This window comes from Rhinopithecus roxellana, chromosome 2 (assembly GCF_007565055.1).
Source record: "Rhinopithecus roxellana isolate Shanxi Qingling chromosome 2, ASM756505v1, whole genome shotgun sequence".
NCBI classification, from domain to species: Eukaryota; Metazoa; Chordata; class Mammalia; order Primates; family Cercopithecidae; genus Rhinopithecus; species Rhinopithecus roxellana.
In genome coordinates this window covers 45,601,940-45,625,579 of record NC_044550.1, presented here as the reverse complement: position 1 = coordinate 45,625,579, position 23,640 = coordinate 45,601,940, and the positions used below count along the sequence as shown (strand labels likewise).

At 44.4% G+C, this 23,640-nt stretch overlaps 1 protein-coding gene and 1 pseudogene across 2 annotated transcripts; one reads left to right on the top strand and one right to left on the bottom strand.

The window, feature by feature from the left end:
- Positions 1-7,786: 7,786 nt before the first annotated feature.
- LOC115893935 lies at positions 7,787-8,163 on the bottom strand (annotated as a pseudogene). Its single transcript, XR_004053968.1, has one exon. The product of XR_004053968.1 is annotated as a 40S ribosomal protein S15a pseudogene (transcript).
- Positions 8,164-13,157: 4,994 nt separating this feature from the next.
- On the top strand, positions 13,158-22,247 carry CCKAR (cholecystokinin A receptor). The gene is made up of 5 exons (XM_010367996.2): positions 13,158-13,499; positions 14,172-14,423; positions 17,742-18,003; positions 20,353-20,480; positions 21,471-22,247. Exons 1-5 carry the CDS (start codon positions 13,388-13,390, stop codon positions 22,001-22,003), a joined length of 1,287 nt encoding a protein of 428 aa, XP_010366298.1. The 5' UTR covers positions 13,158-13,387; the 3' UTR covers positions 22,004-22,247.
- Positions 22,248-23,640: the final 1,393 nt, after the last annotated feature.

Genomic DNA, 23,640 nt, shown 5'->3' with positions numbered 1-23,640 from the left:
TCCTTCCCATGGTTCATGGCGTTCTCATGATGAGATTCCAGTGGTTCAAGGTAGAAGTTTTCCGCAGTGGGATCCAGGGCAGGGGATAAAGTCATGGGTGGCATGAGGTAGCAATAGTTAAGAGGGTGACTTGCAGGTGTGTACATGAGGCCTGCCTTGAGGACTCCCACAGATAAGTGGAGGATGCCTCATACTGGGGCAGCACACTGTTGTGTGAGAAATAAGACATCTGATGGAGTGTTTGTGCCCAAAAAATGGTACTTTTTTCCCTCATCTCTCTAGAACTCAGATGGAACTTTCCCTCACATGCACCATCTCATGGGTTCCTAATGCAACCCTGTGAGGTTAATATTATGATCTGCACTTTGTGGAGGAGGAACTGGAAATGCAAAGGGATGAAGGTCAATGGTAGAGCCCAACTGAGGTCAGGTCAGTGAAGACGGCCCAATAAAGTGGCACACTGGAGTTCCATGTGCTCACTGCATAGCAGTGCCTCTTGGCTTCCTTCTCTGAGTGGTCCCGGAGAGCCTAAGAAAGGGTGAGAAAATTCTAAGCTAATTCTATATTGGCTTTGTGTTGACTCCCAAGTTAAGAGAACCTCCAAATACCTCCCCGAGGGTCTGCCATATATTGTGAAATTTTATTCAGAGATTCATGTCCTTGAATCTTAAAGACTCACAAGCCTCCTCCTCAATTGTGCTGAAGACCAGATCAGAGTGGGAACCAGTTTTTGGCCTCCGTTCCCAACCGACTCTGGAGTTTATTATGGTGATACTTTGTGCTGTTGGAGTTGGCATCAAGCCTACTTGGGTCTGAGTGCTGATTCTGCTATTATCATCTCTTTGAGACTCATTTTCCTCATGTGCAAGAAGAAATTATACTACCTTCTTTCTAGTGGCTTGGGGAGGAATACTAACTGACACTTACATTGAGGAGTTACTGTAGTGACATGCAAAGTACAGCTCCTGTCTTCATGGAGCTTCTAGTGTGCAGACAGGTGAGCCAACAATCACACAAATTGTAATGGTGAATACTGAGTGTCAACTTGACTGGATTGAAGGATACAAAGTATTGATCCTGTGTGTGTCTATGAGGGTGTTGCCAAAGGAGATTAACATTTGAGTCAGTGGACTGGGAAAGGGAGACCCACCCTTAATCTAGGTAGGTACCATCTAATCAGCTGCCAGCACGGCTAGAATGTAAACAGGCAGAAAAATGTGAAAAGGTTAGACTGGCCTAGCCTCCCAGGCTTCATCTTTCTTTTTTTTTTTTTTTGAGGCGGAGTCTCGCTCTATCGCCCGGACTGGAGTGCAGTGGCCAGATCTCAGCTCACTGCAAGCTCCGCCCACCGGGTTTACGCCATTCTCCTGCCTCAGCCTCCCGAGTAGCTGGGACTACAGGCGCCTGCCACCTCGCCCGGGTAGTTTTTGTATTTTTAGTAGAGACGGGGTTTCACCGTGTTAGCCAGGATGGTCTCGATCTCCTGACCTCGTGATCCGCCCGTCTCGGCCTCCCAAAGTGCTGGAATTACAGGCTTGAGCCACCGCGCCCGGCCTAGCCTTCATCTTTCTCTGGTGCTGGATTCTTCCTGCCCTCAAACATCAGACTCCAAGTTCTTCAGTTTTGGAACTTGAACTTGCAATCCTTGCTCCTCAGCCTGCAGATGGCCTATTGTGGGACCTTGTGATCACGTGAGTTAATACTTAATAAACTTCTATATATATATACACACACATATATATACATATATATATACACACACATATATATGTATATATATTCCATTAGTTCTATCCCTCTAGAGAACCCTGACTAATACACAAATACACAAATCAATATTACAAACCACAGTAAGTACTGCTAAAGAAAAGACCAGGTACCTGTGTGGGCAGCCAATGGGGAAACTTGTTTTAGTCTAAGTCCAAAGACAGATTTCCCTGGGGAAGGGCATTGGTGGGTGGGAATTCATGAGGGTAGGGCAGTCCAGACAGAGAGAAAACATGTGTGACGATTCCAGGCGAGAGGAAGGGAGTGCGCTAAGAGCATGGCACGGGGGAGAAGCAAGTCTATAGCACACACAGAAAGGAAATGGGATGGGGAAGGGTGTAAGGTGAGGCCACAGAGGGAGGCAGGGGACATCCAGGTCATTGAGGGACTCACCGGAAGTGTCTGCAAAGTCAAGTGGGGAATAACATTCTGGCTTCTATTTTGAAAACACCACACAGGCTACTGCATGGAGGAGGGGTTGGAGGAGTCATAGGGAAAGCAGGGAGCTCCAGCAATTCCCCCTGGGAGAGGTGAGGGTCACGTGCACTAGGACAACAGCAGCAGAGATAGATAAAAGTGGAAAAATGAGGCAGAAATTTATCTTCAACCCATGAAAGGACGAGACCACTTGATTAAGTCCCAATGAGTGGAATTCATGGTAAGGGCTGTGGAGGTTGAGAGAAAAAACCCAGCAATGAGGGCTGTAAACCGGAGAAGGCTGCTGGGAGGTAGATTGGAGTTGGGTCTTAAAGAATAGTAGACTCTGGGCCGGGTGCAGTGACTCATGCCTATAATCCCAGCACTTTGGGAGACCAAAGCGGATGAATCACTTGAGGTCAGGGGTTTGAAACCAGCCCGGCTAACATGATGAAACCCCATCTCTACTAAAAATACAAAAATTAGCTGGGAGTGGTGGCACGTGTCTGCAATCCCAGCTACTCAGGAGGCTGGGCCAGGAAAATCACTTGAACCCAGGAGGTGGAGGCTGTAGTGAGTAGACTCTGGGCCAGGTGCAGTGACTCACATCTGTAATCCCAGCACTTTGGGAGGCCGAGGTGAGAGGATCACTTGAGGCCTGGAGTCCAAGACCAGCCTGGGCAACATGATGAGATCTTATCTCTACAAAAACAAAATTTAAAAAGGAATAACAGACTCGGATGAGGTGGTAAGGAATCAGACAGGCACACTGGGAGTTGGGGAAATATCACCAGTGTTCCAACCAATGGAAATATCACCAGTGTTGATGCGAAAGCTACGGTGATGTATCTGGACTATATTAATGGCTATGGAGTAGTGTGAGGAAAAAAAGACTAGAAACTAAAATTTGCAGACTCTCATTTACAGTGTTTCTGTTCAAATTAGGCTGAGAGTGGCAGAAAATCCATAACAGCATTGGTTTTTTTTGAATAAAATCCATTTTTCTTTCTTACATAAATGAAGTTTAAAGATAAGCAGTTCAGGTCTAGCTAATATACCAATTCTAAGATCGTCAGGGCTGGACGCGGTGGCTCACGCCCATAATCCCAGCACTTTGGGAGGCCAAGGCAGGTGGATCTCTTGAGGTCAGGAGTTCAAGACTAGCCTGGCCAACATGGTGAAATCCTGTCTCTACTAAAAATACAAAAAAATGAGCTGGGCAAGGTGGTATGTGCCTGTAATCTCAGCTACTCAGGAGGCTAAGGCACGAGAATCACTTGAACCCAGGAGGTGAAGGTTGCAGTGAGCCGAGATCACGTCACTGCACTCCAGCAGTGAGACCCTGTCTCAATAAATAAATAAATAAATAAATAAATAAATAAATAAATAAATAAGATTGTCAGGAATTCAGGCTCCTCAAGTGTCTTGTTTCGTTACATCCAACACAGGCACCCACCTCATGGTACAAGACAGCATCTCCAGCTCCAGCACTCACATCTTCATTCCAGTCAGAGGAAAGATGAAAAGGAAAGAAAAGGACATGCTCCCTCTTTGTAAAGATGCTTTCCAGAAGCTGCACGTTCCTTTCTGCCTGCTTGTCAGTGATCAGAACTTAGTCACATGGCCCTATCTAGCTGCAAAGCAGGCAGGAAAATATTATTCATGCTAGGCAGTTGTGTACCCAATTAAAAATGGGAGACCCGGCCGGGCGCGGTGGCTCAAGCCTGTAATCCCAGCACTTTGGGAGGCCGAGACGGGCGGATCACGAGGTCAGGAGGTCGAGACCATCCTGGCTAACACGGTAAAACCCCGTCTCTACTAAAAAAAATACAAAAAACTAGCCAGGCGAGGTGGCAGGCGCCTGTAGTCCCAGCTACTCGGGAGGCTGAGGCAGGAGAATGGCGTAAACCTGGGAGGTGGAGCTTGCAGTGAGCTGAGATCCGGCCACTGCACTCCAGCCTGGGCGACAGAGCGAGACTCCGTCTCAAAAAAAAAAAAAAAAAAAAAAATGAGAGACCCTATTACTATGTAAAAAGAGAAGGGAAAGAGTTTCTGCCACACACACACACTGCAGTTTATGACAGTGATTTGCAAATTAAACATCATTCTCAGCTTTTTAGAGCTCATACCAGGTGATGAGAAAAACGTTAAGACCACAATAACTGCCCTATCTGGAATGGTCTTCTCCCAGACTGTCCTGAGACTCTTTGCCTCAGAAAGGCCTTCCTAATGACCCATCACTGTCTATCCCCAAACCTGCTTTGTTTCCCTTCACAGCCCTTTACACTCTGACATAAAACTCTATTCAGTTATTTGTTTATTGCATGTGCCTCACAGAATGAGAGCTCGGTAAAGGAAGGGAATTTGTTTTGTTCACCACTGTGAACAGCACCTGCCCCAGTTCCTGCTACAGAGCAGATGTTCAATAAATATTTGTTGATGGTATAAAGAAATGAGCAAAGCACAGAATTCCTAAAAGATGCTCTGGCTTACCTTAGGTTTTGGTAAAGAAGAAATACAACTAGTAAACAAAGGTGGGAAATAGTGAGCATCTTTGATCATAAAAGACCTGCACATTGGCCTTGCACGGTGGCTCACGCCTGTAATCCCAGCACTTTGGGAGGTCAAGGCGGGCAGATCACATGAGGTCAGGAGTTCAAGACCAGTCTGGCCAAGATGGCGAAACCCTGTCTCTACTAAAAATACCAAAAAAAAATTAGCTGAGCATGGTGGTGCACGCCTGTAGTTCCAGCTACTCTGGAGGCTGAGGCCGGAAAATCACTTGAACTCGGGAGGCAGAGGTTGCAGTGAGCCGAGATCATGCCACTGCATTCTAGCCTAGTGATAGCAAGACTCCGTCTCAAAAACAACAACAACAACAACAACAAAAATTAACCAGACGTGATGGTGGGTGCCTATAATTCCCACTATTCGGGAGGCTGAGGCAGGACAATCACTTGAACCTGGGAGGTGGAGGTTGCAGTGAGCCGAGATCCTGCCACTGCACTCCAGCCTGGGTGACAGAGCAGGACTCTGTCTCAAAAAAAAAAAAAAAAAAAAAAAAAAAGGACCTGTGCAAATTAAAGCAATCATGAGTACCTTTTTCAATTATTAACAAAATGAAAATGTTAAATTTGGATATAAGTGTTAAAATGTCCAGTGCTGACGAGAGTATAATAAACTAGCCAGGTACAGTGGCTCATGCCTGTAATCCCAGCTATTAGGGAGGCTCAGGCAGGAGGATCACTTGAGGCCACGAGTTTGAGACCAGTCTTCAAAACCCTGTCTCCAAAAACATTTTTTAAAAGTCGCCAGGTGCATGCCTGTAATTCTAGCTACTCAGGAGGCTCAGCCAGGAGGAGAACTTGAGACCAGAAGTTTAAGGCTACAGTGAGCTATGAATGCACTACTGCCTTCCAGCCCGGGGAACAGAAGGAGACCTCATCTCTAAAAAAATGAAATAAAGTGGGCCAGGCACAGTGACTCATGCCTGTAATCCCAGCACTTTGGGAGGCCGAGGCAGGTGGATCACTTGAGGTCAGGAGTTCAAGACCAGCCTGACCAACATGGTGAAACCCCATTTCTACTAAAAACACAAAAATTAGCCGGGCATGGTGGCAGATGCCTGCAGTCCCAGCTACTCAGGAGGCTGAGGCAGGAGAATCTCTTGAACCTGGGAGGCAGAGGTTGCAGTGAGCCAAGATCACACCACTGCACTCCAGCACTCTAGCTTATATAACAAGGTGAGACTCCGTCTCAAAAAAAAAAACAAAAAAAAAAAAAAAAAAGGAAATAAAGCAGTACTATTAAATAGCAGCCTTATAAAATAATATGATTTTTTTGGAAAGCAATTGCCCAGGCCTGCCAGGTGACCAGCTCCAGGGGATCATGCACCTTGCGTGGACAACTTTATGAGGTTACATTTGCATTGCATTCAGTGTGAATGCTGTGATTGTGCTGATGGCAGCCCTGAAGTTACCAATGTACATCAAATGTCACAAAAACATGTGTGCATGTGTTCACTTATGAAAATAAAAAGCTAACAATAAAACCTAAATATCGGCCGGGCGCAGTGGCTCATGCCTGTAATCCCAGCACTTTGGGAGGCCAAGGCAAATGGATCACGAGGTCAGGAGATCAAGACCATCCTGGCCAACATGGTGAAACCCCATCTCTACTAAAAATACAAAAATTAGCTGGGTATGGTGGCACGAACTTGTAGTCCCAGTTACTCAGGAGGCCGAGGCAGGAGAATCGCTTGAACCTGGGAGGCAGAAGTTGCAGTGAGCTGAGATGGCACCACTACACTCCAGCTTGGGTGACATAGTGAGACTCTGTCTCAAAAAAAAAAAAAAAAAAAAAAACCAAAAAGCAAATAAAAAACCATAATCATGGAATAATGTTAAGTGAAGAAAAGACATATGCAAAATAAATATACAAAATAGGATGTATATAAAATGTTTTTTAAAATTCTCCAGATAATGGGGTTATAGATGTTTTTACCTTCTTGTCTATCTAAATATTTTTTTAAAAATACGTTTTTCCATTATGCTGCAAAAACCGTATTTCTCATTTTGAGAGAAATTTTATCTTAAAATTACATTTTCAAAAAGTGGTAAGTAGAATAATTATGGTATATAGAGTATTATACCAATTATCTCTTTTTTAAAGAATGTATGTAGAGGAAAAGGCTGAATGGATAACCACCAAACCATTAACAAAGGTTATCTTGAGACAGTGGTATCAGGGTTGGTTTTAATGTTCCTATGAATATATTTTTTGCTTGTTATTATCATTTACTGAGCCCCTATGACATGCAAAGTGCTCTCCTGGGTGCTTTACACACATTGTGACAAGTAAGGTCCCAACAGCCTCTGAGGTGTGCATTATCGCTGCGAATCCATTTTACAGGTGAGGAAATGGAGACTCAGAGGCAAAGCTGCTTGCCCAAAGCCCATCTCCAGTTTGCTAAGTGACATCTTCAAGCAGACACAATACACTGGCTTTCCTCTGTTCAAGCAGAAGGGATCTATTCATCAGCAAAGGTCCACTGTGCTTTTTCCAAGGAGGGCAGCCTTGGGGGAAGAACTTGAGAGGGTGGTTGCAAGCTGCCTTCTGCGGGCACCAGGGATGTGCGAGAGCCTCAGAGCAGGAACTCTTCCCACAGTAGCCCAGCTCGGCCAGCGTGCAATGAGGAAGAGAAGTCCCGGTCAGCCAGTGGCAGAAGGCTGAGAAGGCCAGAGGGAGGAAAATAGAAAAACCCTAGCAAACGGCACTCTGAGTGAGTCTGGGACTACAGTGAGGAATGAGGAATTCAGGGAATGACAATCTGAGCAGCAGAGTGTAGGGAGAAACGGCAGAGGCAAGAAGATTTTAAGAAATGTCAGGCTGCCCTATGAATTGAGTCTCCCAGAATATGAAATTGCCTGTTCACTACCTCTGAGTGTCTGAGTTTCTCTGAAAGTGGCACCACATTGAGAATGAATCATGCAGGGCCCCCAAATGTATTTGTGTTATATTTATACCGATCTATTTTTCTTTATTATTTATTTGTTTATTTGAGACAGAGTTTCACTCTTTTTTTTTTTTTGGAAGCACCAGAGTCCATGAGGCATTTTATTTGTAAATGTATGTATTACATCCCTAGAAAAAGAATCCCAGGATTTTCCCTCCTGTGTGTTTTCGTCTTGCTTCTTCATGGTCCATGATGCCAGCTGAGGTTGTCAGTACAATGAAACCAAGCTGGCGGGATGGAAGCAGGTTATTCTGCCATTTTTCTAGATCTTTGAGTTGCACATCAAATCTGGGGCTGATCACTCCACACTTGTTTAGCCTGCCATGCTTCATCATCACAGTGAGAAACCGGACGATGACTTTGGAGCACGGCCTAATAAGCACCTGGTGTTTGCCTCTCTTTTCGGCATTGTTGATGCTCTTGAGAGCATCAGCCAGGACATTCATGCGCACTGTTGTGGCTTAGATTGCAGGATTGCGCCCATGGCAGACGGATGAAATTGGAGCTCTCCTGGAGTTTCACTCTTGTTGCCAGACTGGAGTGCAATGGCGCCATCTTGGCTCACCGCAACTTTTGCCTCCGGGGTGCAAACGATTCTCCTGCCTCAGCCTCTCAAGTAGCTGGGATTACAGGCATGCACTACCACACCCGACTAATGTTGTATTTTTAGTAGAGACAGGGTTTCTCCATGTTGGTCAGGCCGGTCTCCAACACCCGACTTCAGGTGATCCACCCGCCTCGGCCTCCCAAAGTGCTGGGATTACAGGTGTGAGCCACTGCACCCAGCCTATATTTTTCTTTATTTTTTAAAAATGTGCAATAAGCGTATGATTAATGTCATAATGGGGTGGGGGAATCCATATAAATCCTTTAGGTGTTTTAGAAGAATTGTTTCTTAACACAGAGAATAGCTTGGAGAACAGTTAATAGTTTTATCAACCAGGAACCCATGGAGATTGCTCATGTCTTTTCCTTCCAGGGCAGGGTTTGACAGAGAAGAGAGTCCCCAGTACTGAAAGGGTTTTGTGAACTGCAGGAGGCACTTAGGCTTATGCCCTGTGTGTCTGTGTGTGTCTCAGAAAGAGGAGAGGCATGTATGCCATTCCAATTCAATTTAGTCCATTTGTATCAATTCACCTGGCACTGTGCCTAATCACAGGTTAGGTCTCCAAGGTGAAAAGGCATTTCCACTTTGCCCAGGTTACTCATCTTCTGTGTCCCACAGAGGACAGCAATTTCATGAGGACAGAAATTCCATCCACTTGGCTCACAAAATCCCTAGCACCAAAATACAGCACCTGGCACGTATGAGACGCTCACTATCACGTATGTTGAAGAATGAAACAAGGGCTGACACTCTGGAAATGCATCAGCTTTTCCCTTGAAAGCACATTGGAATCTTTCATTGCAATTCTCTTTTGTTAGTTGAACTCTTAGGTAATACGAGGTTTTAGTCTGTTTTCATGCTGCTAATAAAGACATACCCAAGTCTGGGTAATTTAAAAAGGAAAGAGGTTTAATGGACTCACAGTTCCACATGGCGGGGGAGACCTCACAATCATGGTGCAAGGCGAATGAGGAGCAAAGTCACACCTTACATGGTGGCAGGCAAGAGAGCATGTGCAAGGGAACTCCCCTTTATAAAAACATCAGCTCTCATGAGACTTACTCACTATCACAAGAACAGCAAGGGAAAGACCCATTCTCATGATTCAATTATCTCCCATCCAGTCCCTCCCACCACATGTGGGAATTATGGGAGCTACAATTCAAGATGAGATTTGGGTGGGGACACACCCAAACCATATCACATGGGCTCACAAATTCAAAGTAAAAAATCCAGAGATGGCCAGAAAAGGAATCAATGTAATAGAATTATCAATGGGTGTAATAAGCAATGAAATATTGGCTCCTCTAATTTTTGCTGTTTATTCATTCATATTTACCAAGCACACACTATATGCCAGATATTGTGCTAGGGTATGGAAGATATTAATACAAGCCCTTAATCTGGCCATGATAATGGGATAAATAGAGCATCCCTAGAATTAATCTTACCCATTAATAATAACAGATAGTATCCAGCACTATGTTCCAGGCATTGTTCTGAGTTGTCTCCATGTATTGTTTTATTTATAGTAACATTATTTTATCTCTATTTTACAGACGAGCAAGCTGAGATTCAGAAAGGTTAAGTAATTTCTTTGTTCATGCTTCCCAACCAGCCAGGGATGAAGATCAGGCTTCAACTTCTGCCTTCTGATAGCTCCCCTCACCCTCTTAACAGTTCCCAGGGAGTTTTCCCACAAGTGATCCTGAGATCACAGGTCTCCAAATCCCCAGGGATGCTGGATAAAAATGCAGATTTCCAGGCTCAGGGCTGAGGAATCAGAATCTCCAGGAGGAAAGTCTGGAAATCACCACTAATCCAGGTGATTCAGTTATGCAGTAAAGTTTGTACAAAATAGAACTCAAATATGCTGCCATCCCCCCAACGTGAGTTCACAAAATCGCTAGCATCGACCACATCTCCCACTCCCACTTCCTACCAAACAATGAGCAGGAGGAAGAAACAGAATAGGAAGAAGGGAAAGGGAAGGGAAGGGAAAGGAGGAACTTGCCCCAAATTGGGCTCCATTTTGGTTTAGGGCAGATCGATGCTCAGTCCTCTGCTCTTCTGGTTCTTGGACTTACAGAACTACTGTCCCCCCAGCTTTAGAAGCAGCTGCTGATGGGCCTGACAAGCCTCAGCAGGAGGCACCCTGAATGGCTGGTGACATCTGCCCAGCTGGAGCAGCTGAAGCAGCAGCCGAAACCCTAGATGCTCATCCCTTCTCACGTCGGAACACAGCTGCTCTGGGTCATCGCCCAGTGAGCAGGGTCCATCATCTGTAGTCAGGGAGGATTCAGCCAAAAGGACTCATGGAAGGAAGGGGGAGTAGAGACGACAGCCCTGGCTCCAAACAGGCTACGTGATGCTAGAATGGGGATGCAAAGCTCCATGCCATGGGAAGTGGTGTGAGGATAGGGTCTGCAAGGCCCTCAAGGGGAAATCCACCACTGGTTCTCACCAGCAAAGCATGTGGCCACTGTGAGCCCCAGCCTTCTCATTTGTAAAAGGAAAATAGCCATTATTGTAGGAAGCTATGAATACTGCTGCCTGTGATTTATTGAACATTTTTTGTATGTCAGACACTGTCTTGAGTCAATCGTTCAATCTTCATAACAAATATCTATTAAATCATTCTGATCCCCATTTGACAGATGGAAATGAGTCTTAGGTTAAGAAACTTGCCCAGGCTGGGTGCAGTGACTCACACTTGTAATCCCAGCACTTTGGGAGGCCGAGGCGGTTGGATCACTTGAGTTCAGGAATTTGAGACCAGACGGTCCAACTTGGTGAAACCCATCTCTACTAAAAATGCAAAAATTAGCTGGGTGTGGTGGTGCACGCCTGTAATTCCAGCTACTTGGGAGGCTGAGTCATGACAATTGCTTGTGACTGGGAGGTAGAGTTTGCAGTGAGCCTAGATCATGCCACTGCACTCCAGCCTGGGCAACAGAGCAAGACTCTGTCTCAAAAAGAAAGGAAAGGAAAGGGAAGGGAAGGGAAGGGAAGGGAAGGGAAGGGAAGGAAAAAGAGGGAGGGAGGAAAGGAAGGAAGGAAGGGAGGAAGGGGGGGAGAGAGAGAGAGAGAAAGAAAAGAAAAGAAAAGAAAAGAGAGAGAAAGAAACTTGCCCAATATTTCCTAGCAGGTAACCAGTGAAGACAGGATTTGATCCCAAGTCTGTCTGAGGCCAAAGCCTGTCCTCCTAATAACATCCACAGCTTCTCTAGTGTCCCTTCCCCTTCTTGTTTCTGTGACTAAATGCCCTGAACCATGTGGTCTTCATGGTTTCAAGGAAAAGAGGCATCACTGTCTTTCCAGCCCCACATTGACAGTAAAAATGCATTAGTTCCTCTGTGTCTGGCAGAGACTCAGCAAGATGTAGCATGCAACCAGCGGAAGCGCTGTCAGTACACAAGGAGCCCCATGGGTATCTAGCAAACAGACCAAGTCTCAGCACGGCCAAGTAGCACGTCAGAAACGTTTGTCTGCTTTCCAAAGGGTCTGAACTGAGGAGATAATCTGTGCAATGGAGGCTGAAGGGCTTTCCAGCACCACAGAGCTTCATGGAACACCCAGGCCCCTGAGTTGGTCCCCCACTCTGATCTCATGTCCTGCTGTTTGCCCCTCACTCACTCCTGCTTCTATCTATTTGTACCTCAATGGGGCCACCCTCATTCCCACCTCAGGGCCTTTGCACTTGCTGTTACCTCTGCTAAAAATACTCCTCCTTTTGCCTTGGAGAAGCTGTCCCTGGATCTTCACAAGACTTTGTCCTTCTTGTGGTTCAGGTCTCAGATCACAGTCCCCTCCTTGAGAGACCTCTCCTGACTACCCCTTCTAAATTAGCAGCCCCAGGCCAGGTGCAGTGGCTCACAACTGTAATCCCAACACTGGGAGGCCAAGGCAGGAGGATTGCTTGAGCTCAGGAGCTTGAGACCAGCCTGGGCAACATAGCGAGACCTCCTCTCTTCTAAAACTAAAAAAATCAACTAGGCTTAGTGGTGTGTGCCTGTAGTCCCAGCTACTCAGGAGGCTTGCTTGAGCCAGGGAGATGAAGGCTGCAGTGAGCCATGATCGCACCACTCCACTGCAGCCTGTGGGACAGAGCAAGACCCTGTCCCCGCCCCCCAAAAAATCAGCCCCTAATCTGTTTGTATACATCATGTCTCCCTGCTTTACTTCCTTCGTAGTACTTACTACCTGAAATAATTCTGTTCATTATTTGCTGACATGATAGAAAAGTGCCTGGCAAATGATTGACTCTCAATGAAGATGTGCTGAACACAAGACTTCATGAATGATGAGGAAATCTTACTAACATCTTTTGTAATAAGGACCCAGGTACCTATGTTCAAAAGTACCTCAATCCTTCTAGTTAACAAGGGCAGAGACCACGAGAAACAACACTGTGTTTAGTAGCAACTTAACAACCAGCCAGCAGTTCTATCCACAGACACACACCACCGGGCATGGTTCCAAAACTAAAAAGGCACTAATTGCTTTTCTATAAGGAGGTAGAACACAGTCCCTCCGTGTTCTTTAGGCCTGATGGTCTGCATTATCGGATCTGTTACCGTGTTAATTGTTCCCGTCTCATACAGCCAGTTTGGGCTTTCTTCTGCATATGTCTGGGATGGTGACCGGTTCCTATATAGAGGAGTACTGGGGAAGCCTGTGTGTGTGTGTGTGTGTGTGTCTGTGCATGTGTACACATGTGTGTATAAAAGCAGCCACACTCTGAGAATGGTTAATGGGCAGCCAGGCTGTCTGTGCTCAGGGCCCTAAGACTGGCCCAGGAAAGGGCCAGGGGGGTGGGGGGTGAAGGTGGAGCAGGCTTCACTTGCGCTCACTGCCTTTTCCACAACAGGAGTGCAAATGCTTGCCCAGCTGGAGTGAGTGTGGTGAACTCAAGTCGCCTTTAGGAATGGCTGAAAAAGCCCACACACACCTGGAAATCACTCCCTCCCTGCTCCTCCCCGGCAGGTTGCATTTGGGAGACGCTTCAGTCATTAGAGAAATGAGCCGGGAGTGAGCAATTCACCAGCTCTCCAGCACTTGGTGGAAAGCAGCAGGCGAGGATGGATGTGGTTGACAGCCTTCTTGTGAATGGAAGCAACATCACTCCTCCCTGCGAACTCGGGCTCGAAAATGAGACGCTTTTCTGCTTGGATCAGCCTCGTCCCTCCAAAGGTAAGTGTCGGAAGCTGTTATTTTAATCCAGGAAACTACTGAGTTGTGGGAGAAATCAGCAAAGGCAAGGCTGATAAAAAAATATACATAACCAAGTCATTGTGAGACAAGGCTGGATAAAGTCATATGTTCAGAAGTTTGCAGAAGAGATTAAAAAGCAGAATAGAGTCCAATATTCTTATTGTCTCCCATGGGAGAGTTGGGCATTCATGAATAGGACTTGAGGGAACAAAAGCAGGGGAGGAAAAGCTGAGTGAAGCAAGAGAGAGTACAAGTGTCAAAGCCTGAACTTACAAGCACAGCAGAAAAGGTGTTGTCACCATGCAGCCGTTTTCTTTTCTTGGGGGGAAACCAGCATGAAGTGGTTACAGTGAAATCATGCTTAGCAGCCAGGAAAGAAAGTGATCACTATTCACTTGAGGAGCTTTGTTCTTAAGAAAAAGTGGTTCCCTGAGTGATCCTTTAACAAACCAACCTTCTAAAAACAAAATAATTCAGTCTCTGCTTTCCTCAGTTTGTTCCTGCAAAATGTTGTCGGGACAGGAATGGTGGGTCCAGTGATGTACATCCCGGTAAGGGGGGAAATCGGCAGGAAATCACCCTTGGCTTCGGGCTTAGCATTCTGTTCTCATCACCTCCATCCCTCCCTCTTGCTCCTATTACTGTCTGCAGAGTGGCAGCCAGTGGTGCAGATTCTCTTGTACTCCTTGATATTCCTGCTCAGCGTGCTGGGAAACACGCTGGTCATCACCGTGCTGATTCGGAACAAGCGGATGCGGACGGTCACCAACATCTTCCTCCTCTCCCTGGCTGTCAGCGACCTCATGCTCTGCCTCTTCTGCATGCCGTTCAACCTCATCCCTAATCTGCTCAAGGATTTCATCTTCGGGAGCGCTGTCTGCAAGACCACCACCTACTTCATGGGTAAGTTGCTGCTGGTGACTCTTTCTGGAGCTTGCCCCAGACCCCACTCAGCCCCAGACCTTCCCAAACCTCTGACAATCACAGCAGAAGAGCTCTGCTGAGGGCTGAATCACAGAACATTAGGCTGTGCACGGCTGTGTGCAAGGACATTGGTGCTGACTTGACGGTCATCCTTATACGTTCCCCGTAAGTCGGTCCCCATCATCCATGTTGGAGGTCTGTTTCTAAGAGTGAAATAAATTGATAGGAAAACACAGGGGCAGTTAATTTTGCTTGATTCTATTTGAAGGGAAGAGGGACTTGCTTCCTTATGTTTGAAGTCAAAAGTGACTTTAAGCTGCTCTATCCCTTTCAGGAAGCTGTTGACTGTGTCCTGAGCTATACCCAACTTGAGTCCTGGCTTCTAGGGAGGGTAAGGATTATGGAGGAGGGTTCTTTGCCATTGTTCCTCTTGTTTTCTTAGGGAACAGGGGCTATTTGAAAACCAGTTCTATCACAGTTCCAGATTCTCCTGTCAGGATTCACTTCTCAGCCTGTTCTCCCCAAAGCTGGGACCATCTCTGGCAGAGAGAGAGAGAGAGGTCTCTGCCCCTAGATGAGGAGTTGAATTTGCTCCTGGGGGCTGTGGGGTCGCTAAACTGACCCTGATTGGCTGAGATATGTAGCTGTTTCCCTATGCCAAACAAAAATGATGATAATGAAAATCATAAGAGCTAAATTTTTTGTGCTTTTATGCACCCCATGTGGTACTAAGTGCTTTGACTTCCATGATCTTACCTTATCTCCCAACCACCCTATGAAGTAAATGCAATGATTCTTCCTTGTCTCACTAAGGAAGAAACAGAGGCACAGAGAGGTTTATAATGTGCCTAAAGCCACACAGATGGTAAGCAACGGAGCTGAGATTTGAGTCCAGATTAGTAGCCACACAGTGGAGAGCATGCTACCTCTGTTTGCCAACTGCTGTGGTTCTCCTGGAGTTGAACAAAAACACATTTCTTGGTCCTCTCTGGGTGCCAGATTGCCTAGTCCCTTGCCTTTTCTGAGAATTAGTTGGGAGAGGGGCAGAGGTGGGAAATAAGTAGGGAGTTATTTTTGTTCTGACCCAAGCCTTGAAGAATATGCAGAAGTGAGTTGGGCTAGGGTAGTCTTCAATGACCGGAAAGCTTTAAAAGTCTTTGTTTTTCCCAGTTGAGGAAGTGGGATTCCGCACTGACAAAATGATGATGAATTTCTGACCCTCGTGCCACCAAAAACCAAGAATGTGTCAATCCGTGTCCAAGTCCTCTGGGAAAAAAAAAAGACGAAACTTACAAAGGAAAAAGATCATTGTTAAATAATGAAGCAATAATAATAACTAGTGCTGTAGACGTCCGAGGCCCATCCATATATATCTTATGGTAATGCTGTTTGGGAACCTTAACCAGAGAATGTGAACCAAGGTTTAAAACGAGTGTTTTCATGGTGGCAAAACACTCTGAGTGCCACAGAGTTGTTCAGTTTGAAATGTTTAATTTTATGTTATGTAAATTTCAACAGCAGAAAAACAATTTTATTGGCCAAAAGAAAAGCAACATCATTCTGAAAGTATTTGCAATACCATAATAATTTTGTTGGATTTTTAATTCCAATAATTTAGGTTCTTCTCTTAATTTTGCAGTCTCCTCAATACTAATAATTAACATTGATTAGCTCCTAATTTGTAGCAAAAAGAAAAAGAATGCTTGCCTGCCAGTGAGTTTATAGTTACTGAGGATCCATTACACAGAACTGACTCTTAGAGAGTTTTGGGCTATACTCTCGACTCTAAATGTCATCAACTCTTTAGGGTAAAATCCAGTAAAACACAGCAAATCCTATCCTCAGAACATAAGTTTTTAGTTAATGGTTTGGGGATCATAGACTTCTTTAAGACTCTAAGGAAAGCTAGAGCTAGGCTCCCCAGAAAAATGACGTTTTTGGGTATAGTTTCAGAGAATTAGTTTATACCCATAAGAATAATGAGAAGCTAAGGACCTCAGTTTCAGGACCTCTGCTCCCAAATTTATATTAATTCTGAGGTTTAAGAAATCTTGGTAAGAGATATTCAGAAGAATTGACAGAATTTATAGCAGAAGGACTCTCCAGGGAATTTTAAGGGAATAATAGGACATTTTAATAAGTATGCATATACAAATACAAAAATAATGGAAATTCAGCTTTTTGGACAATGTTGAAGCACATATTTTTATTTATTTTTTATTTTAATTTTTATTTTTTCCATAGGCCATCTAAGACCAAGAAGTACATGATTTATTTTATTTTATTTTTGAGACAGAGTGCCTCTCTGTCACCCAGGCTGAGATGCCATGGTGCGATCTCAGCTCACTGCAACCTTGGCCTCCCAGGTTCCAGCGATTCTTCTGCCTCAGCCTTCCAAGTACCTGGGATTACAGGCACATGCAGCCATGCCTGGCTAATTTTTGTACTTTTAGTAGAGACAGGGTTTCACCATGTTGGCCAGGCTGGTCTCAAACTCTTGATCTCAAGTGAGCTGCCTGCCTCGGACTCCCAAAGTGCTGGTATTACCAGCATGAGCCACCACACCCAGAAAAGAAATACATTATTTTAAATGAGGTGTGTTTGATATCTTTCTCACTGTAATGGTGATGCTTGCTCATTCTACAAAATACAGAAAAACAAAAACAACGAGACAGGAGACTTTATAGTCCCCCACCCAGAGAAACCTTTAGTTACCATATGGGGCATTTTCGCTTGTCTTTTTACTACTTACTTTTTTCAATGAGCTGCATTTTGAAATATAGATTGTTTCACTATTAAGAACAGTATGTACTCAAAATTTTTAGAAAAAGCCTTCATGCCTCCAGCTCAGGTCACAATGACCTTTCAGGGTCACAGAACCCTTGAGAATCTTGGGTTTTTAAAGTCAACTTAACTATGCAGACCATACTCAAAATTAGAGCTTTTCTTCAGATTTTAGAGAAACCTCTTCTGTGGGGGCAAGAACAAATTTCATCCCCTTGGTTATTAATTAATGAGCCTAAACAGGTGTTAGGTGATAATCAAAGCTCAATAAACTTATTAAAAATTGGCAATGAGATGTATTTACAAATCCATTTCTTTAACTGCCTTAAACCCTTTCTGGAACAAAGCTGAGAATAAATCGTCTTTTAAAAATATACATACACAATATTTCTTTACCTTCTAAGAGTTTTCCTTTGATATCAAACCTGTGCGGATCAGATATATTCAAGCTAATGTGCAAATAAACTTTGGATTTCAGAGTCAACATAACCGGCTTCTTTGTTCCTTTCCCAGGCACCTCTGTGAGTGTATCTACCTTTAATCTGGTAGCCATATCTCTAGAGAGATATGGTGCGATTTGCAAACCTTTACAGTCCCGGGTCTGGCAAACAAAATCCCACGCTTTGAAGGTGATTGCTGCTACCTGGTGCCTTTCCTTTACCATCATGACTCCGTACCCCATTTATAGCAACTTGGTGCCTTTTACCAAAAATAACAACCAGACCGCGAATATGTGCCGCTTTCTACTGCCAAATGATGTTATGCAGCAGTCCTGGTAAGGTTGCATTGTTTATTTTTAAAAATACAGCTTGATGTAATTTTGCAATATTATGAAAAACTGAGATGCCTTGTCCAGAGTGGTTGGGGGATCAGTTTCCTGGAGACTTTTTGAGGAATTCATTCTAGCCTTGTTCTAGGATAATCACGATAGCAAACACTTAGCTGGGGAGCCCTGTTATAAATGCCATGAGTATGTTAATTCAATCAATCCTTTGAAAAAACTCTAAGATAGGTATTACTGTTACTGTGCCCATTTTGCAGTTGAGGAAACTGAGACTTGGAAAGCTTAAGTTTCCCAATTCACAAACCTAAGGAAGAGGCAGAGCCTCTGTGTTCACCATTATGTAGTATGCTTTTAAATGCTGTAGTGGAGGGTTAAGCTAGATTAATTGTAGAGCTATGATTTTTTTTTTTTTTTTTTTTTTTTTTTTTTTGAGATGGAGTTATGCTCTTGTTGCCCAGGCTGGAGTGCAATGGTGTGATCTTGACTCACCACAGCCTCTGCCTCCCGGGTTCAAGCAATTCTCCTGCCTCAGCCTCCAGAGTAGCTGGGATTACAGGCATGCACCACTATGAATGCCCGGCTAATTTTTTTTTTATTTTTAGTAGAGACAGGGTTTCTCCATGTTGGTCAGGCTGGTCTCGAACTCCTGACCTCGGGTTATCCACCCGCCTTGACCTCCCAAGTACTGGGATTACAGGCGTGAGCCACTGCGCCTAGCCTTCTTTTATTTAATAAAATTTTTACTTTAAAATAGAGATTGGGTCTCACTATATTGCCTAGGCTGGTCTTGAATTCTTAGGCTCAAGTGATCCTCCCGCCTTGGCCTCCCAAAAAGCTGGAATTACAGGCATGAGCTACTGCACCTGGCAATGATTTTCTAAAGAATTAAGACAGAGCAGGGAATGAGTCCCAAATCCCACATGGTTTTTCTTAGAGTTGCAACAGCTCCAGTACTTACCCAGAGCATTTCACCAGAAATAAAAAGACAAGATTGTAATACTGGTTCCTTAGCTTACTAACTGGGGACCTTGGGCAAGTTTACATAAGCTCTCTGAACGTCAGGTTCCTTATCTCTATAAGGAGTTTAAAATGTGGATATTTAAAAAATCTCCCTCATTGGGTGGCTGTAAGATACAAAGGAGAATGTGTGCATAAAAATATCATGATAAAAAAAGGCTACACAAATTGCAGGGTATTATATTTACCAATTCCAAGGACGTTTTAGAAGCAGGGAACTAGACATTGAGTAACAGCCCCAAACTGAGATCATCTCTGCTTTTTTTTGCTTTCCTCCTTTCATTTCAACCAAGTAGCACACACACAAAGGAATTACGTTGCAAATGAGAGGAATATTTCCAAGGCTTGAAAAGGAATCTTATCAAAACATGTCAAATTGAAATGAGAAATGGCCCAGCCACCATGAGCCTCTGACAATTTTATGGCCTAATCGTGTAACCTCACACATGCCAGATTGCAGAAGTGATTTAGGGGCCAGACTCATAAAGAAGGAGGCTGTGATTCCTCAGGAATCAATGTTTAGAGAAAGCATAGCTCTACCCAGCCAGGCACTAGAATGATGATGCCACTGTGCCAGCCTCACGGGGTCATGGAGAATGGACACCCATGTAAATGTTTGAGCTGCTTACGGGTCAGAAACAGCCAGAATGGCATGTTTTGTAAGACTCAGAAGGTTTTCCATTGTCTCTGCCTAAGCACTTGATTACTCTGTTGTTTGGCAAATGGTATACTGTGATGCTTAAAAAGCATACCTTCTAGGTTCTGGAATCATATTTTGGGGATTCAAATTCTACCTCTGCTACCAGCTGTGTGACTTTGGACAAATTATTTAAGCTCTTTAAGTCTCAGTTTCCTCCTCTCTACTATAGGTATTAAGACAATAGCACCTACCTCAATGGTTATTATGAGAGTTAAATGTAATGATGTGTGTAAAATGCTTCGCCTATATGTAGCACATAGAAATCCTCGATGTATGTAACTTTTAAAGGTTTTTAAAACAGCTTTATTGAAATGCTATTCACATACTCTCATTTTTTAAAGCTTACATTCTTTTTAATACATAGACTTCTTTCAAGCACAGAATTACACCAAACTTTTCCAATTAAACTAGTCCTTCATCAGAGACTTCATCTAAAAAAAGAAAAGAAGTAAACAACGTATAATGACTGAATCGCCAGACATGAAGTTGCCAAGGATATTAAATACTAGTAATTAATGCGTTTGCTCAGGCCAGTAAAATAAACATAAACCCTATTCATTCCTTCCCATTTGAGTTTGAAGGCCTAAAGTTGCTGGTTATTGGATTTCTTCTGATTTCATTAGGCACACGTTCCTGTTACTCATCCTCTTTCTTATTCCTGGAATTGTGATGATGGTGGCATATGGATTAATCTCTTTGGAACTCTACCAGGGAATAAAATTTGAGGCTAGCCAGAAGAAATCTGCTAAAGGTAACTATCTTGTAGCTGTGCGTTTATGCCAAATGAGCACAAAAGCTTGTTTTCTATCATTTAAATAGAAATACCCGAGTTTATGTAAAGTTTGTTGGAAAATGTTTAAAGTATTCTTATGAGACTCTGTGTCAAGAAGCATAGTCATGAGGCCCAGTGTCTCCATTTTCTCATCTGTAGAATGGGGAAATCATTCCTTTCAAAAGCGTTCTGAGTGGAATAAAGTAACACACACATAACCCAATAACAAGCCGAGGCCTCTTCTGTGCCAGAAGTTCTGTAGTGCTGTATTCAAACAGTGCCCCTTCCGCAACCAAAGCTACTTGTAATTCCAGCCTCTTTTGTGTCTCTCCAAAGGCACTGGAAGGGATTTGATTCTTAACCCACAGCCGGCTTTTTGTTGTCTCCTTCTCCTCATCCTCTCTCCTCCTTTTTATTCTCACCCTGCAGTGGCCACAAAGCCTCGCTCCTTCTCCATTCATTACAATCCACTGTCCATGAAAACTGACCTCGACACCCTTGTTGACATAGCTTTTCCCTTCTCACTCCATGCCCTAACTCAGCTCTCTACTGCGTAGATAGCTGAGTCTCTCTAGCTTCTTTGGTTTTCATGGGTTTTTTTCTTCTTATCCAAATTCCTCATAATAAAAGCAATCTGGAATCTTACCCAGCAAGCCCGAAGCTTCCCTCTGGGGAGCTAATGAAGGGAAGGAGAAGAGTGTGAATATTCATTCTTTAATAATTTTTTTCTTGTAAGCTACATGCGTAAGATACTGTTTTTATCATATATTTTACTCATTTTAAGCAGCTTTTCATTGAAGGGAAGAACTAGTATAGATCAGTGCTTACCCATGTCAGTGTAAGGCCAGGTTGTCTGCCATTTTTCAGTTTCTTTTTGGTTTGGCCTTCTTCATGGAGGGGAGTGGGGGCTCCATGCCTTCTACCGGGCATGACCCATCCCCAACAATGAGTGGTCTCTTGCCCACCCAGAAAGGAAACCCAGCACCACCAGCAGCGGCAAATATGAGGACAGTGATGGGTGTTATCTGCAGAAGTCCAGGGCCCCGAGGAAGCTGGAGCTCCGGCAGCTGTCCACCGGCGGCAGCAGCAGGGCCCACCGCATCCGGAGCAGCAGCTCCGCGGCCAACCTGATGGCCAAGAAGCGGGTGATCCGCATGCTCATCGTCATCGTGGTCCTCTTCTTCCTGTGCTGGATGCCCATCTTCAGCGCCAACGCCTGGCGGGCCTACGACACCGCCTCTGCGGAGCGCCGCCTCTCAGGGACCCCCATTTCCTTCATCCTCCTCCTGTCCTACACCTCCTCCTGCGTCAACCCCATCATCTACTGCTTCATGAACAAACGCTTCCGCCTCGGCTTCATGGCCACCTTCCCCTGCTGCCCCAATCCTGGTCCTCCAGGGGCGAGGGGAGAGGTGGGGGAGGAGGAGGAAGGCAGGACCATAGGAGCCTCTCTGTCCAGGTTCTCATACAGCCATATGAGTGCCTCGGCGCCACCCCAGTGAGCTGTCCCCTGACCCTCCACTGCAGAAGGAAGGAGGCGAGGAGGCAGAGGAGGAAGAACAGAAGAAGAGATCAGGAAGAGAAGGAAGCAGGGGTGATGGAGAAGGAAGGCTCCATCTCCAGTGGGAACTCTTCAAGGTCTGCTTTTCATCCTTCATCTGGATTCCAGAGTACTGCTTCAGTGGGGCCATGACTTGGTTTCTAGGCAGTTCAAAGCACGAAATGTTAAGTAACACTCACCATCAGAAAAACCTCAGCAGGCCAGGGACAGGAGTCCACAGGGCTCATACTGCAAATGGAGTTGCTAAGCACATGTTCAAAATGGAGATGTGGGGCCTACTGAGCTTTCAAACTTTCTAGAACATCCAAGGTGGGCTCTCACTCCTCCTGTGACACATTTTCATGCTCTGCTTTTTCTGCTCATGCAGAATTGTGACGGTTGCTCTGCCTGCAGGGAGCCCGTCACCCTCTCATATATCCGCTGTAGCCTTCCACCACATTGTGACCACAAAGGGAACATGAAGCAAACCCTCTCTGGCCATTTTGTCCTGGGTATGACAGCAACCTGATTTCTTCATCTTGAGGTTGGCCAAGAACATTCAGAGTCATAAGCTAGTTTTCATCAGAATAGCATAAGCAATGTCTGAAAGATGGAATTTTGAACTTATTTCTTTTCTTTCTTATTTTTTTTGAGACTGGGTCTGGCTCTGTCACCCAGGCTGAAATGCAGTTGTGCCATCTCAGCTTATTGCAAACTCTGCCTCCTGGGCTCAGATGATCCTCCCACCTCAGCCTCCATAGTAGCTGGGACTACTGGGATTATAGGCATGAGCCACCACGCCCAGCCTTGAATTTAGCATTTTTAAAAAGAAAAGAGTATAAGGCAAATAGCTGGATGGAATTCTATCTTACTTTAAGGAATGTTAAGTGGCAGAAGGTGCATGGGAGTATTTTTTCTATTTTAATGATATATATTACTTAATTTCTCCTTTATGTGGTGATATTAAACCTTACGACTTCTTTGCCTCCACTCAATTTCTCATATTCATCTACACTTCCTTTTTCCCAGAAAAGATCTCCAGGAACAAAGGAGCATTGTAAGTTACATGTACCTGGCCAAAGGTAGAAACACATATAATCAGGCCCAGAATTAAATCTGGCATACTTGGACTCAGTTAACAAATAGCTTTTGAATGTCAGAACTGTCTATGCCTTTAAATGCAATCTATATGCTTGCTAATAATTGGCTAATTTTATGTATATGTGTAAACCAAGCATAAATTATGTCCTTTACATATAAATATACTCTTTGGTGTTCTTTAAAAAAAAAGGATAGTTATTGGATATAGGAATTCAGCTAGTATTATAATTTTACATTCCTTCATGACCAAGTTTCATGTGAACTTCATTTCTTAGCAGAATTAGTGTTGAAATATCTCTCCTCTGACTTAGAAATCTTAAATAAGATACAAGCTGTACATTCAGATACCAGGAAGTGCATTTCTAGAATAGTATGTATCAGTTCAGTCTACCAACACTTCTTACTTTTTTTTTAGAGCAACATTGTCCTGTCCACTTACACAAATTAACATGAACATATTTGACAGAAGCAAGTTTGCCTGCTACTGTGGGAAGCAAA

Bases quoted from the DNA above. Each gene is read 5' to 3' on its own strand.
- CCKAR (XM_010367996.2), top strand. From the start codon at position 13,388: ATGGATGTGGTTGACAGCCTTCTTGTGAATGGAAGCAACATCACTCCT. The intron at 13,500-14,171 runs GTAAGTGTCGGA...TACTGTCTGCAG, and splicing joins TCAGCCTCGTCCCTCCAAAG to AGTGGCAGCCAGTGGTGCAG. The intron at 18,004-20,352 runs GTAAGGTTGCAT...TGATTTCATTAG, and splicing joins GATGTTATGCAGCAGTCCTG to GCACACGTTCCTGTTACTCA.